General features: G+C 45.1%; 1 protein-coding gene across 9 annotated transcripts in view; it reads right to left on the minus strand.

Moving 5' to 3' along the window:
- Positions 1 to 13,458, minus strand: part of DOCK3 (dedicator of cytokinesis 3) — a 263,108-nt gene that overhangs the window by 46,884 nt on the left and 202,766 nt on the right. For 8 of the 9 annotated variants that reach the window (XM_070456012.1, XM_070456015.1, XM_070456011.1 and 5 more), the window contains 7 exons: positions 11,396 to 11,523; positions 8,819 to 8,965; positions 6,720 to 6,818; positions 4,790 to 4,884; positions 2,798 to 2,873; positions 2,206 to 2,306; positions 1,899 to 1,957 (listed from right to left, as the gene is read on the minus strand). In XM_070456012.1, the coding sequence (XP_070312113.1) occupies positions 1,899 to 1,957; positions 2,206 to 2,306; positions 2,798 to 2,873; positions 4,790 to 4,884; positions 6,720 to 6,818; positions 8,819 to 8,965; positions 11,396 to 11,523 (705 nt within the window). The remainder of the gene's footprint in view (positions 1 to 1,898; positions 1,958 to 2,205; positions 2,307 to 2,797; positions 2,874 to 4,789; positions 4,885 to 6,719; positions 6,819 to 8,818; positions 8,966 to 11,395; positions 11,524 to 13,458) is intronic. The other variant, XM_070456013.1, reaches the window with a different exon arrangement.

Here is a 13,458-nt window from a genome sequence, read left to right on the forward strand (position 1 = left end):
CTCAGTCCAGTTGAAAGAAAATTCAACAGGCACAAGTTCTTTCCAAAGAATTTGCTGGAAGGTTCTACAAACTATCTGAAAATCATTCTGAGGTCAAGGAGCAGAGGCACTACTCTAGATAGAATAGGATTTCTGAGTACCCTGCAATAGTTTCCGATAGTCTATTCACAGTATTTATTCAGCAAGGAAAATTCATCAGTTTCCACTTAAACACAATGCACTGACCCTGGGGTTTCTGTCTGTAGCCCAGAGGCATTTAAGTGATGAGGATGTTCAGTCTACTAGAGGTCTAAAGTCCACAGGCCTCTTCACCGTCGGAGCTCAAATGTGCCTGAGTCCCCCTCTTGAGTTAGCAGGAGCCTCCCGCACAGCTGTACCTAGACAGACTGGCTGAGAGACTCTCTACGTGTACCCCCGATCCCACCCCTTGCCTTCACATTGCATTTTTGATGGTAGCACTATATTTATTCAAACCAGCTTGGCTCATCTCTCAATTTTCTTAATGAGGTCTTTCCATAGGAAGAGTGTGGTATGAATTTCCCTGTGACTAACCTGTCAGTTGGGGTATGTTCCCAGAATCCAGGGCCAGTCTTGAAGACTATGGGACAGGACTTTTCTCTTCCTTGTAAAGGCGAAACAGAGTGAACCATCTTCCAGAGCTCTGTTTTCAGTCCTTCAGAGACTCAGGGGACAAACTGTGGGCCTGTGTAGTGACTGTTACAGTCAAGCAAAATCACTTCCTGAGAACTAGAAAATGTCATTTCCGCCAAAAACGATGAGGTAGGACTGGCTTTCTTGGGGAAATCTGACATGGTTTTTGAATTCTTCCATGTCGAAAGCCTACCTAAGGAGCAAGTGTTAGCGAGCCTAGAGGCAGATTCTGCATATTCCAATCTTGGTATTTGGTATAGTGCTGGTCCCTTGTGTTTCTGGGAATTTCAGAATCAACTTCAGGGCGAACATTTATATCTGGACTGTGCTGGATGCAGAGGGTATGAGCACTGAAGCTAGAGAGCTGGTTTGGGGAAATGCAGCCCCACTCATGGATGGAAGGCCCCAGGGCTGGCAGAAATGCCTTGCATCTTGCTTGCTGCTTCTAGGGTTGTGACTAGATGGTTGATGGAGGACTATGAGATTTTATGGCCATCCTTCCTAAGACTTCAGAGTCATGAGCTTAGTTGAAAGCAGTTCTCACTGGGAAGAGCAGCAGCAGCTTCTCTGGCATCCAGGGCAGGCCTATTTAAGAAGCCGACAGAAGCAAAGGACAGCCTACCTAGTCACAAGGGCAACCTGAGGATTCCACCAAAACCTGACAATTTCAAGATTCAAAGTGCTGGATAATAGAGAAGCTGCAAAGAGAAGCTCTCAAAAGAAGGGAGACTAAAATCAGTCTCACCTAGATGAAGCAGTTCCCTTCGTACATGTAGCTGGCAGCTGGCAGCGGGAACCTCGTCTGGATGCCTGAATACCAGAGACCCGAGAAGGGTTTCAATCTTTACTAAAAAGAACAGTTGCCCTTGCTCATGTGCTGACTGGGCTTCTGGGCCTGTGACATCTGGACTGGGATACGGACAGCCCAGGGGATCTTATACTCTGACAGCCTCAGACATTATATTCTTACAGCCTCATCTTCTTTTTCTCCTTTCGACTTTTGTTCTCAAAAAAGGGTCTGTGCATATGTATCACTGGGGTCTGATTTCTCAGCTTAACTCTTTCTGCCAAGGGCTTTGTGCACATGTGCTACACTATACTATCCATCTGAGGTGTTATGTTAAAGATATGTGACGATCTCTTGGGTCTGAATTAACATTCATAAAACCAGGGGAAGTAATTAGTCTTGTAACTTCTTATTTGGCTAAGCAATATGTGTAAGGGAAGAGTGTGGAGAAGAGACCTACCCAAATTCTGCCACATGCTGAAGAGTTCATAAGCCATCATCACACGCATGTCCCCATACCTGGGAATAGAACACAGGAACCAGCTATTAGCACGAGAAGGTTCAGGAAGACAGGAGGCCAGCATTTCAGCTCTGTTTCTAGCGCTTTCCAAAAGACAAAGTCATTTTGCGCTCAGTTGCGCTCTTATACTTGGCTCCTTGGGAAGCCACCTCGATGAAAACCTTGTGGACATCTCTAGGAGCCCCTCCTGGAAACAAAACTCCATCTGGGCACATGTAGGAAGATGAATAAGAGACATATGTCTTACTTATCCAGAATCTTCTTCCTCTTGGTGGAAGTAATGATTTCTAGCTGAAGGCTTGGCTGATTTATGAACAGAACTGCCAGGCTAAAATAAGAATTCCACACCTAGAGAGAGAGAGAGAGAAAGAGGAAATATGTGACAGCCTGAGTTCTTAACCTTGCAAGGAGAGATTCTAAATATATGCATGTAGCGCAGAATTCATTTCAGTGTTAAGATCTTGATTTTTAGAAAAATATCTTTGCAAACAGGACTTTCCCCTGCTTTCTTGACTTCTCTGAAACCAACAGTGTTGATTCTGGACTGGAAAACAAACTCATGGGTTTCTGGCTCCCAGCACCTCCAACAAGGGTGTCCTAGGTTATACATTAATCATTATCAAGCCTGGAAACTGTTTGATACTATGAACAGATTAAGAAAGTCCCCTGCCACCTATCAGACACTTAGCTGAATCCTTCTCAAATTCCTGACCTGCAAACCTGTGAGCAAAATAAAACAGCTGTTTTAAGTAAAACAAAAACAAAAATAAAAACAGGGAGTCTGGTTTTGGCTTTCTACAGTTATTACAAAGATAGTGACGAATTTTAGGAGCGCCTACCTTAAAGTCGAAGTCTGTCTCTGTGAAATTCTTGTGCAGCGCAGAAGACAGGTACTGGACAGTAGTGACTATAATACTGCAGTAAGGGGACAAGGCGTTGGCAGAGTTAAAGGACTAACAGTGGCATCCTACAGCTTAGCACCCGTGTCTGTGGCCCAAGTGCAAGCTTCTTGAGTACAAGTAGCTCTCGTGTAAGATGTGACTTTAAGGGAGAAGGATGTGCGTGCGTGCTCAGCTGTGTCCGACCCTTTGCGACCCCATGGACCATAGCCCACCAGGCTCCTCTCCCTACGGGATTTCCCAGGCAAGAATACTGGAGGGGGCTGCCATTTCATTCTCCAGGGGATCCTCCCAACCCAGAGATAGAACCCAGGTCTCCCGCATTGGCAGGTGGATTCTTTAGCCCTGAGTCACCTGGAAGCCCAAGTGAGAGGGACACGTGGCACAAACCCCATAAAACCCCTGTGGAGAAGGGCCCTGCCAGGGGGTTCCCGACCAAGCTCTGCTGACAGCTGGTCTTGGCTCTACTTTTCTCTGGCCACAGTTTCCCTGTAAAAGGAGGGGAGTGAGGTTTCATGGATCTCTCAGGTTTCTTCCAGTTCAAAGAGTGATTCTAGTATTTGGGGGATCTTAGGAAAATGAACCTGTATTATGACCAACAGAGGACTTAGAGTATCATTCTATTACTCCACTTGATAACTGGGGTTTACAGTTATTAAATCTCTACTTTTATCATATACTGTTATTTTCATGTGTAAGTCATTTGATTTCAGCCTTTGATCCAGAATATCACTTTCAATTTTTGCTTGGGCATATTTAAGGGTTAATGGGAGGCTGGCTTGCTAGAGTCAAGAGCACAGGTTAAGGGAGAGAGAAAGTGAAGTGGGACAGGCAAGTAAGGGTTTAATTACCAAGGGCGTTGGATGCCTGGCAAAGGAGCTTACACCTAACAATGACCACCTAAGTTTTGGTGCAGAAGAGGGGCAAGGCAAAAACAGTGCATTAGAGAGACTCGTTACCAGCAAACAAATTTGAAAAGTAAAAGCCTTGAAAGAAGAGGCTTGCTCCTGCAGAATGGGCTGGAGAGCCTGAAGTACTCTGAGTAGAACTAAGAGACAGAAACAAGAGGGGGTCAAATGGAAAATCCACTATTTAAGGAAATATCTCTGCAATACTGTTTATAACCATTCTTCTGTTCCGTATGGAATGTTTGCAGTTTTCAAAAACAAGAGCACTATAAAAAGTACAGAGTAGAAAGACTATCCTGACACCCTGCTAATAAATCTAACACAAATAATTTCACTACATTCTGCATAATGCCGATGTAAAAGGCTGATCAGAGGGAGGAGGCAGCAGTCTAGAGAGTGGACGCCAAGTGGCCTTCTCCTGAGTAGAGGGGGACCCGACAAACAAGCACCCTACCACCCACATGACTTGTTCTCTTTGCCAGTGAGAAGCACAGGGCAGAAATATGAATGGGGCAGACAAGGAGATCAATCTTGGAGTGAATTCTGTAGCCAGCAGCAGAGGTGGGCAGAGCCTCATAGCTAGGTCTTGGGTGGGTAATTAGCACTAGCTGTGGGGGACGAGCAGTGTCTGGCAGACAACACAAATCAAATCAAGAGGAGGGCTTGGGATGCTGCCTGAAACCGCAGAGCAACAGAGGCCAATGATCAGGCCCTCCTCAAGCAGGAGCCTTCCTCTAGTATCACAGTTCACATTCATAAAAGTTCCTTTCCTACCCTTAGCATGACAGCGTCTGCCAGGCACTTTGACTCCACTTTTGAACTATCTTTGACTATTTCTCCTCCTTGAACTTTGGTAGATGGCAAAGTCCTGCTGACTGCGCTTTCAAACACTTTCACATTTAAACCCTCTCCTCTCTGGCCCCACAGCTTTGACCTTGACAAGTTTCCATCTCGCTTCTTCTCTCACATGTAATAGTCTGGGGACAGCTGCGTGGAGGCTGGGGCAGGGCCCTTCCACACTCACTTGCTTGTAAGAAGTCTCATCACCATCCAGTCCCGAGGAAAGACACTCATCTTCATCAGGTTCCGGAACACGCAGAAAATCTTCAGCAGGAATTCCTGGGCCGAGAGGGAAGTCTGATGTGAGACGCCACCTCTACCACTGCAGCACACACCCCCTCAACAGGCTCTCTGACCTCTAATCACGACAATGACCTCTAATCACGACAATGACCTCTAGATCACGACAACGGAGGGGACCAGTGGCTGACGCTCTGGCTCCCTTCATGAGCTGCTTCTCTCTTAGAGGGCTGCGTGGGAGGGACGTCTGGCCACTGCCACAGGCCAGTCCCAAACTGGGGAGAAGAGATGTAGCTCTATGCCTGCTCAGCCCAGCGCCTAAAGGCCCGAGCACAGGGGGTCCAGCAGACCTGGCATTCAGCTGAGTCCACCAGTCTCAATCTGTGGGGGCTGGCCCCTGAGCACCGGATTCTAAGAACTTGTTTTCTTGGGTGTTAAGAACACATGGACTGGAGAAGCACTTCAGGGGTAGATGAGTAAGAATCTCCAAAAATGTGCTTCTTCAAGAAAGCAATGAGAACAGTGCAAAGACTGGCTAGTGAAAGGCTTGCTGATTCAGGAGAATCAGCCTCATTTTCTGTGGGAAGAAGAAAATAAACAATAACTAAAAATTTTAAAAATTTAAATGGCAGTAGAAGCTACTTGAAGAACAAAAGAAGAGTTCAAAGTGGCTGCTTTGCAGGAGTAGTGGGTAGACGTAGTCAGGTTGAGCCAAGGAACCAGTTTTATGTCACACACTTTGTAAAATACTTTGGCTTTTAAAATCGTATATATATACTGCTGCAATAAAAACAAACATTTAATTAAAAAGTAAGGGAATGATGCTTCTGATTGAGAACTGGTTAGTGTCCTTCTCTCTTTCACAAACACACACACGGTGAGAATGATTTAGAACAGTTAGGACTGGATTTTCAAGCTCTACACACCAGTTCAAGCATTGCTTGACCTGGATATGAGCTCCAGGCTCTGGTTAACTTATGGCTCACTTCAAGGGCTGTCAAGTTCATCCCTCTGAGAAGATAGGCTGGCCTCACTGCAGTAAGTTAGGGATAACAATCTGCAGAGACCCACATCTGTGGAAAGGTAGGCCAGATCAACCACCAGAAAGTAACAAGTGATACTGATTAACTCATATGATTAATAAAGATTACACAAATGGAAAACAGCATAGTGCATTACTATGAAATACTGACAAGTGACTTGACTCTGAATGGAGGCAAAGCATAGACATAAAGTTTACAACAGTTCCTTTATCCAGGGATGAACTCAGTAGCATGGTCTTAGGCAAACACACAAGCCCTTGAAGTCTGTCAGCAGCTGACACCCTTCCAAGTTTGGGAACACTCTCCTGTCATCTGGACCATGGGCCTATTTCTCTGGACTATCTGCCCCTCAGTGCTCTAGATCCAGAGTGATAGCCAATGGACAGTGTTCATATTTGCTCTTTACAAATATGAATCTTTCAGAAATATGTTTTACTGAAGAAAAGTTGTCATTATTATTACTACAGTTATTAAACAGTGAAGCCTGTTTCATCGGTAACCTACAACTCAACTGCTGTGTTTATAAGAGAGGGAAGAGTCCTGGCTGATAATCAGTATGGCCCAGAGAAGTGTCTCTTAGAGGCACATGGTCACGGGGTTGCTATCAGTCAGGAAAGACTTGCCAGTGTTCCTGGGGTCTGGCTGTATGGGAACACCACTGGCTATCTGCTTCTGGAAGCCATATAGTCAGCGGTAAAGTGAGGCTGGTAAACCTTCCACTCTCAGCAGGGCAGTCCACTTGCACTTCTCTACTGGCAGGGGGAAAACTGCTGGGCAGTCTTAGCTGCATGCTTCCTTTCCTGGGTGAAAGGTCAGTGTTTCTGGGCCTACCTTCAGCTCATCTTTGCTCTGGAAGTTGTCCAGGAGGTGCTGGTAATGTGTATCACACATCTGGCGGAGCAGTGAGAGAAGGCAGGACACATACTCGCCCTGGGGAACAACCCAAAATACACTTAGCAAAGCCAATCACAAGAGCTGTGTTTCCCCAATCCACAGAGGGTAAGGAGAGAAGGAAGGGTCTGAGATGGCCCCAATGATCATGAGAGGGAAGGTGACAACTCTAGCCCTGAAAATGAATTTTCTTTTCTGCTAAAGGGGTGCCTGGAGGGCTTGGGAGTTTTAATAAGATTTTTGCAGCATGGGGCTAATTGAAAAATCTTAGCTGATAAGAAAGAAGTACTGCCAAATGAGACAGATATTCAAGTTTTTTTTCCTAGGCAACTTTTGGCTGCATAATCCTTTGTCATTATATGCTGCCAGGGCACCATACTAAAGTCTGGAGGGGGCCCTGGGAACAGGGAGCTCAGACTTCTCTGGACAGAATTTGGACTCTGCCCATCCACTGGGCTGGAGAAGTCTTTCTGCAAGGATCTCCTCTGGGAACTCCCAGAGCTGACATGTGATTGCTGGAGATGGAACACACTAGATCAACATGACTCTCAGGAAAGCAGAGGAGTCAAAACTGACCTTTCTGAGAAGATGAGCTAATGGCTTTAAGTAAAACTTTAAAAATAAAAAAAAAAACGAGTCTTTAAAATTTCCTCAAGTTCCAATGGGGGCACACAGATGAAAACCCTGGCCTAAGGACTCCAAAGACTTTCACCATCTCTTAGAGACTTCTGACATGGGCATCTGAGCACAGATTCCTCTTAGAAGGCTGCCTCCCCAGAAGAGATGGAGGAAAAATGACTTCATTTGGGCAGTTTTCAAATGTTTTTAAGTTTGTGGGACTATGACAACTCTATTTTAGTCTCAAATCCTTTTGCGACTCATGAAATTATTACACATATATGTAAGCAAAATATATACAGGTACATGAACCTCAGTTTTATCTGAAGAAATGGACATAAGCCATAATTTGTTTTGAGGATAAGATGCATTAATGTACATAAAGCATTTAGGTAAAAAGGCCAGCACATAAAGAAGTGCTCAATAAATTGTTGTTATCTTCATTAGATGTATATGAAATAAATCACTTCTCTAGTATCGCTAGTGAGTTACTGCTTGTAAAGTGCATAAAGCAGGGTCTGGCCCACAGCCAGCACTGTGTCATTGCTAGTTAGAAGGATGGGCTACCAGGACATGCCAGGGAGCATATGTTCTTACCTATAGTGAGAGTGTCCTGCGTAGGAGTTCCTAAGGGAGCAGACATTCTTTCCAAGCCCATATGCTCTAGAACACATCTGCTCTCTGCTCTCCCTAACGTGCTGAAGCTTGACTTGCTCCCACAGGAGCTTTTCTACAAAGGGATCACTGTAGTCTCCCACCTGCCAACAGGAAGATCCCCAGCAAGCTGTTTATCATGTCCCAACATCAGGGCTAAGAAGTGCACACTGCATAGGAGCGAGGGTGCGGGGGGGAGGTCTGGGGGGTATCTCTCTGCCTCTCCTGAGAGGCTCTCCCAGTCTGTTTCTCTCTTAGTTAGATCATGGGAGATCACGGTCCAACACCAGTGCTATTCTACCTCATCATGTTTTCCCTGATGCGCGACATTTAGATACAAATACTGTAGGCAAAAGCAACTAATCTGTAAGTACAAGCAGATTGTGAGAAAATTACTGTGGTGCACACATCACTGCTGAAAGCCTCCTCCTAGAAGGAACAGTCGACAGCTGTCACCTTCATTCTCTGCTTTATTCCACATTACAGAAAGTGACCTGGCTCAAAGGCAAAGGCCAGTGGAGACTGTGTGCAGGAAAACAGGACAGCAAGCATCCCTGGGTCTGTCCCTAAGTACACTCCTCTGAGGATGAACCTAGAGCTTTCAGAGTGGAGATGGAGTTCGACTGGAGAGGGGAAAAGGGCAGCATGCAGACAACCATGCAGGGAGGGAAGCTGAGATGAAGGTGGTGTGATGTGAGATGAGGTTCCATGTGGAGGAGCCCCAGGTTAGAAAAGAAAGCAAGAAAACCTGAATGTTAGTTACTAACAGTGATCTCCGCTGTGCACTGCGGGCACCGCTGCCCTCTTACCGCCTCCTGAGCGTGGGATTTGCTCATGATGGTGAGCAGAGTCTGTAAGAGCACATCCAAGAGGCTTTCCACCATCATTTCTACCTCCTCCATGACATCTGCCTCCTGGAGCGAGCAGTGAGAGAGCACAGGGTTAGCGCCAGGCTGGCCGACGCGCAGTGGGCAGTACTTACTAAATCAGCCATGGTCAGGAGCAGTCTTCTGACTTAACTTTCAATACCAAGCTCCCAGCCTCACTGGCATGCAGTGTCAAGGAACCTGGAACAACGGCTCTGAGAGGAGGGGAGGCACACCTGCCTACATTGCCCTGGTTTGGAGGTTGGAGACTGATCCTAACACAGCAACAGCCTGACAACTGCAATTCTGAACCTCAGGCAGATATATTAATCTTGATACACAAGGACGAAGCGAAGATCCTAAGTTAAATGTTTTCTCTGATGTTCCTAGAAAAGTCAAGAGAGAGCACAACACTGCTGACTTAACACTCTGAGAAAACAGTAAAGAGTTCACACCACAGGGTGTGGAGGCAGCACCCTCCCTACTACTAATGCACACAGAAGTATCTCAGTCTTCCTCAGGACCATTTTCTCTGTGAGTGACCTCACTCTCTGCCAGGCCTGACTGCTGCCCAGACATGCTCCCTCTAGCTCCTTGGCATTCCTGCTCACGTTCCTTGGTCTCCCAGAAAGACCCTGGTCTCGGTGTGTCCCTCTTAGGCAGCCTCACAGAAGCAATGGAGCATGTTTCGTCATTGAGGGCTGCTTCCCAGTCAGCAAGTTCTGACTTTAGGAAGAGTCTGTGCTATCTTTTTCTAGACCTCTTACATGCAATCCAAATCCTACAGCATGATTTTCATGATCTCACAAAAAGATTCCTGTTGCCTCTTCTCCGGTCCCTTTACACTATTTCTGGTCCAAATGTCCATCCATCTATCAATCCACCATTCACTAAGTATCTACCATGGGCCAGTAACTGTTTGAAAACCTGAGCATACACAAGTCATCAAGAAAGGTAAGATGTCTGCTTTAGTGGAGCTTAAATTTCATCCACCCCCCACCCCAGCTGTCCATTCAATGTAGTTTTACTGAGTCCCATTCCACAAGAAAGATTTGAGAGGCTCTTGGGACCACAGTCTTCTTCCTCATTTGTTGAACTAATAACACGTTTAAAACCTGTGATGGCTCTTTGAGTAGCTGTGGGGTTAGGGTCTAACCCCACAAATACAACCAGATCACCTCCTTCAGATTTTCACTTGTTCCCATTCCTCTTTCATCCCTCCCCTCCCCTTGCTATTCCCCTGCAATTTATCTCTTTCCTGTAGTAACCAGCCTCCCAACCCCTCAAGCTGATGCTGGGTCACCAGTACACCTTATGTGCCTGGTGTTGCTTCTTTGAGGCCTGGTGGGAAGGCGAGCTGCCAGGTCTTGCCTGGAGCCAAGAGCAAACAAAAGGGCCACTACAGCCATTGTCGTCACTCTGCCAAGGTGGGCCGCCATCACCAGATGGTCCTTTAAGTTTGGATACCAGATACCAGAGCACCCTATTGAGTCCTTGCATCCTGTTCAAACCAAGCACATTTTTTATTCTCTGTACCTCTCCCATGCTATCTTCACAGACAACTTAACCTCCTATGTTTGTATCACTTGGTTCCTGGTATTTGTTTTAAATGCACTTGAAATTTTATTCTCCAGAAACCTTATCTCAGCTTAGGAAGACTGTGTAAATAAAGATTCAGTCTTATTTTAAATTTGTTTATACTTTCCTATAGTTTTCAAGTTTTCTAAAAAAAAAAAAAAAAAAAAAAAATCTCATTTCTTCCATAGTATAAACATATAACATAAAGATAATTAAAATAAATTCCTACCCTTATCCATGCCTGATACATGTTTTTCTGCCTTCCTTAGCTCCCCTCCCTTCTAACACAGGTCTCTTCTAAAAAACTAAAAATAGAGAAGAAAGAAAATAGGCAAAAGCACTACCAGCTGAAACCTGAGCCCTCAAGTACCATTCCAGCATCCCATGAGGCTGAGAACTATTGTGGGCAACATGTATCGCTCGTACACCCTGTCTCATCTGGCATGGTATAGGAATGCCATATGGGTGGAATCAAGCTGCCAGGAAGCTGACAGAAAAGTCTGAATGAGCAAGCTGCCTCTCAGCCTAGGCCTGCCTCCTTGTGCTCATTCGTGCCTGAGTATCCTCAGAACACTCCCAGGAATACAGAAGTAATGTCTTTTGATAGAAACAGAGCAAGCAGTATGAGATGGGGTTTTCTGGTACTACAGATAACTATGTTTCTGGGTGTATTTATGGCAGTACTTTGTTTTTTTTACATAGCAAGACTGTGTTGTGTTGAGAAGCTTGCTGGGCACACATAGGCAGGCCTCCATTCACTTGGGCACCTTCCTGTCACTGATGAAAGCTTCTCTGACTGGGAAGTGAACAAAATGATCTTTGTTGGTCTGCCTCTGGCTAAAGTGACACAGGACAGGGACAGAGCTTAGGGCCAGGGAGGCACAGGTCTAGGGTCACTACCAGAGAGCTGGTCTTGACGATGGAGAAGATGCTGCCGAGAATCCCTGAGCAGATGAGCAGCTCCTTCTGCTGCCTCAGGTGAAGGTGGATATGATGGAGAACCACTGGAAGCAGGATGCGGCGGGATTCTGAGGGAGAAAACACAAAGGTGAAGCAGCCCTTTGGAGAAGAACCAGCTACCTTTGGAAGCCAGGGGCAACACAGGATGCAGCTGGTCTCCAGGCAGGTGGGGCTGGGGCTGCAGCTACGCTGGAAATCAGTACCTGCCTGTGGGCGGGTCTAACAGCCCACTTCCCAGACATCTGAAGACATGTCACAGCATTTTCCTTCTATCTCTCTTTTCTTTTTTCACATCTCAGGCCTCGATTATCTAGGGCCTTTTATGCAGGATGTATGTTAGGAGTCTGCTTCCAAATGAAATCTCTTTATTGACTAGACTCTAAATTAAACTCCATTTAAATGATACACTTAGTTCTATGAACTATGCTGATGGAACTAACTAGCAGACTTGATATGGATTATAAATGGTCCCTCTTCATGATGCCCTGATGGCAGCCCAGCACTTCCACTCTCGTAAGCCTTTACTGTACTTTCCCCCTCTGGCCTGTGGGATGCTGTGTGAATCCACAGTAATGAAAGGGCACAGAAGGAGGACTTTCACCTTTGTCATAAGCCTTTGATAACTAGCTAAACTTCCTTGCCAGTCCTCCTGCATACATTAAAATATTTTTCTTTTCTTGCTTCTTCAATGCTGCCAAAAAAGTATCTTCATCAGGGAGTGACTATACTTAGACCTCCAAATTCAGGAAGGTTAAATACTAAATCAAGCTCTTTTATCAATTCACTCTAAGGCCTTAGGCAGGTTGATTCTCTTCTACAGGTTTGATTTCTCCCATCTATACAATGAGGTGCTAACAGCCCCTTCTGCATTTACTTCATAGGTGTGGTGAGAAGACAAGGTGAAATATAAGTGTGGACATGATTCTGGTGTCTTGCACTCCTATGTGGTCAATGACTGTGTGACTAAAGTGGCATTACAGCCAGTGAGCATGATTCAGTCAGTCTACCAGTAACACAAACAAGTCACAGTATTTTGGATTTGTTGTTCATATTTGACCATAGATAAGTACTCTAGATGAAATTCAGAATGAACATCTTTATTGGCAAACGACAAATTACATGATATACAGGAGATCTGGGGGACTACCTTGTCAAATACTTAGAATATGTTGAAATAAAATGGAGTGACAACTATTATATGTTTAAAAGAATGCTTGGATAAAAGAGGAGCACCTACTGTCTTCTGCAGACCAAAATGCCAACACAGCAGGATTTGTAACAACCAATAGCTGCTTGCAGACAAAATAGCAGTTTGTTATTGGAACCTGCTGATGAAGAAACCAAACTGATATGCTCTGAGAAATGTAAGGGTTGGTTTCAAGACATCACTGGTAAAAGTCCTTTTGCCTCAGGAAAGATGCTGCAGCTCAGGCATTCAATGAACGTGACATGCAAGTGAAAATTTGGTGGTGGCTTGTTATCGCAAAATCCAATTACATAGTTCCAGCCACATAAAAACAATTTTTCTTAAGTGATTATGAGAAGCAGCAAGTACATGCAAAAGTATTAGAAATAAAGTATGTCAGTGAGGACATGGACTAGACATGGAACTGGACATGGAACAACAGACTGGTTCCAAATAGGAAAAGGAGTACGTCAAGGCTGTATATCGTCATCCTGCTTATTTAACTTGTATGCAGAGTACATCATGAGAAATGCTGGGCTGAAAGAAGCATAAGCTGGAATCAAGATTGCTGGGAGAAATACCAATAATCTCAGATATGCAGATGACACCACCCTTATGGCAGAAAGTGAAGAAGAACTAAAGAACCCCTTGATGAAAGTGAAGTGAAAGAGGAGAGTGAAAAAATTGGCTTAAAGCTCAACATTCAGAAAACTAAGATCATGGCATCCAGTCCCATCATTTCATGGCAAATATATGGGGAAACAGTGGCTGACTTTATTTTTCTGGGCTCCAGAATCACTGCAGATGGTGATTGCAG

Source organism: Odocoileus virginianus, chromosome 26 (genome assembly GCF_023699985.2).
Source record: "Odocoileus virginianus isolate 20LAN1187 ecotype Illinois chromosome 26, Ovbor_1.2, whole genome shotgun sequence".
In the NCBI taxonomy this organism is placed as follows: domain Eukaryota; kingdom Metazoa; phylum Chordata; class Mammalia; order Artiodactyla; family Cervidae; genus Odocoileus; species Odocoileus virginianus.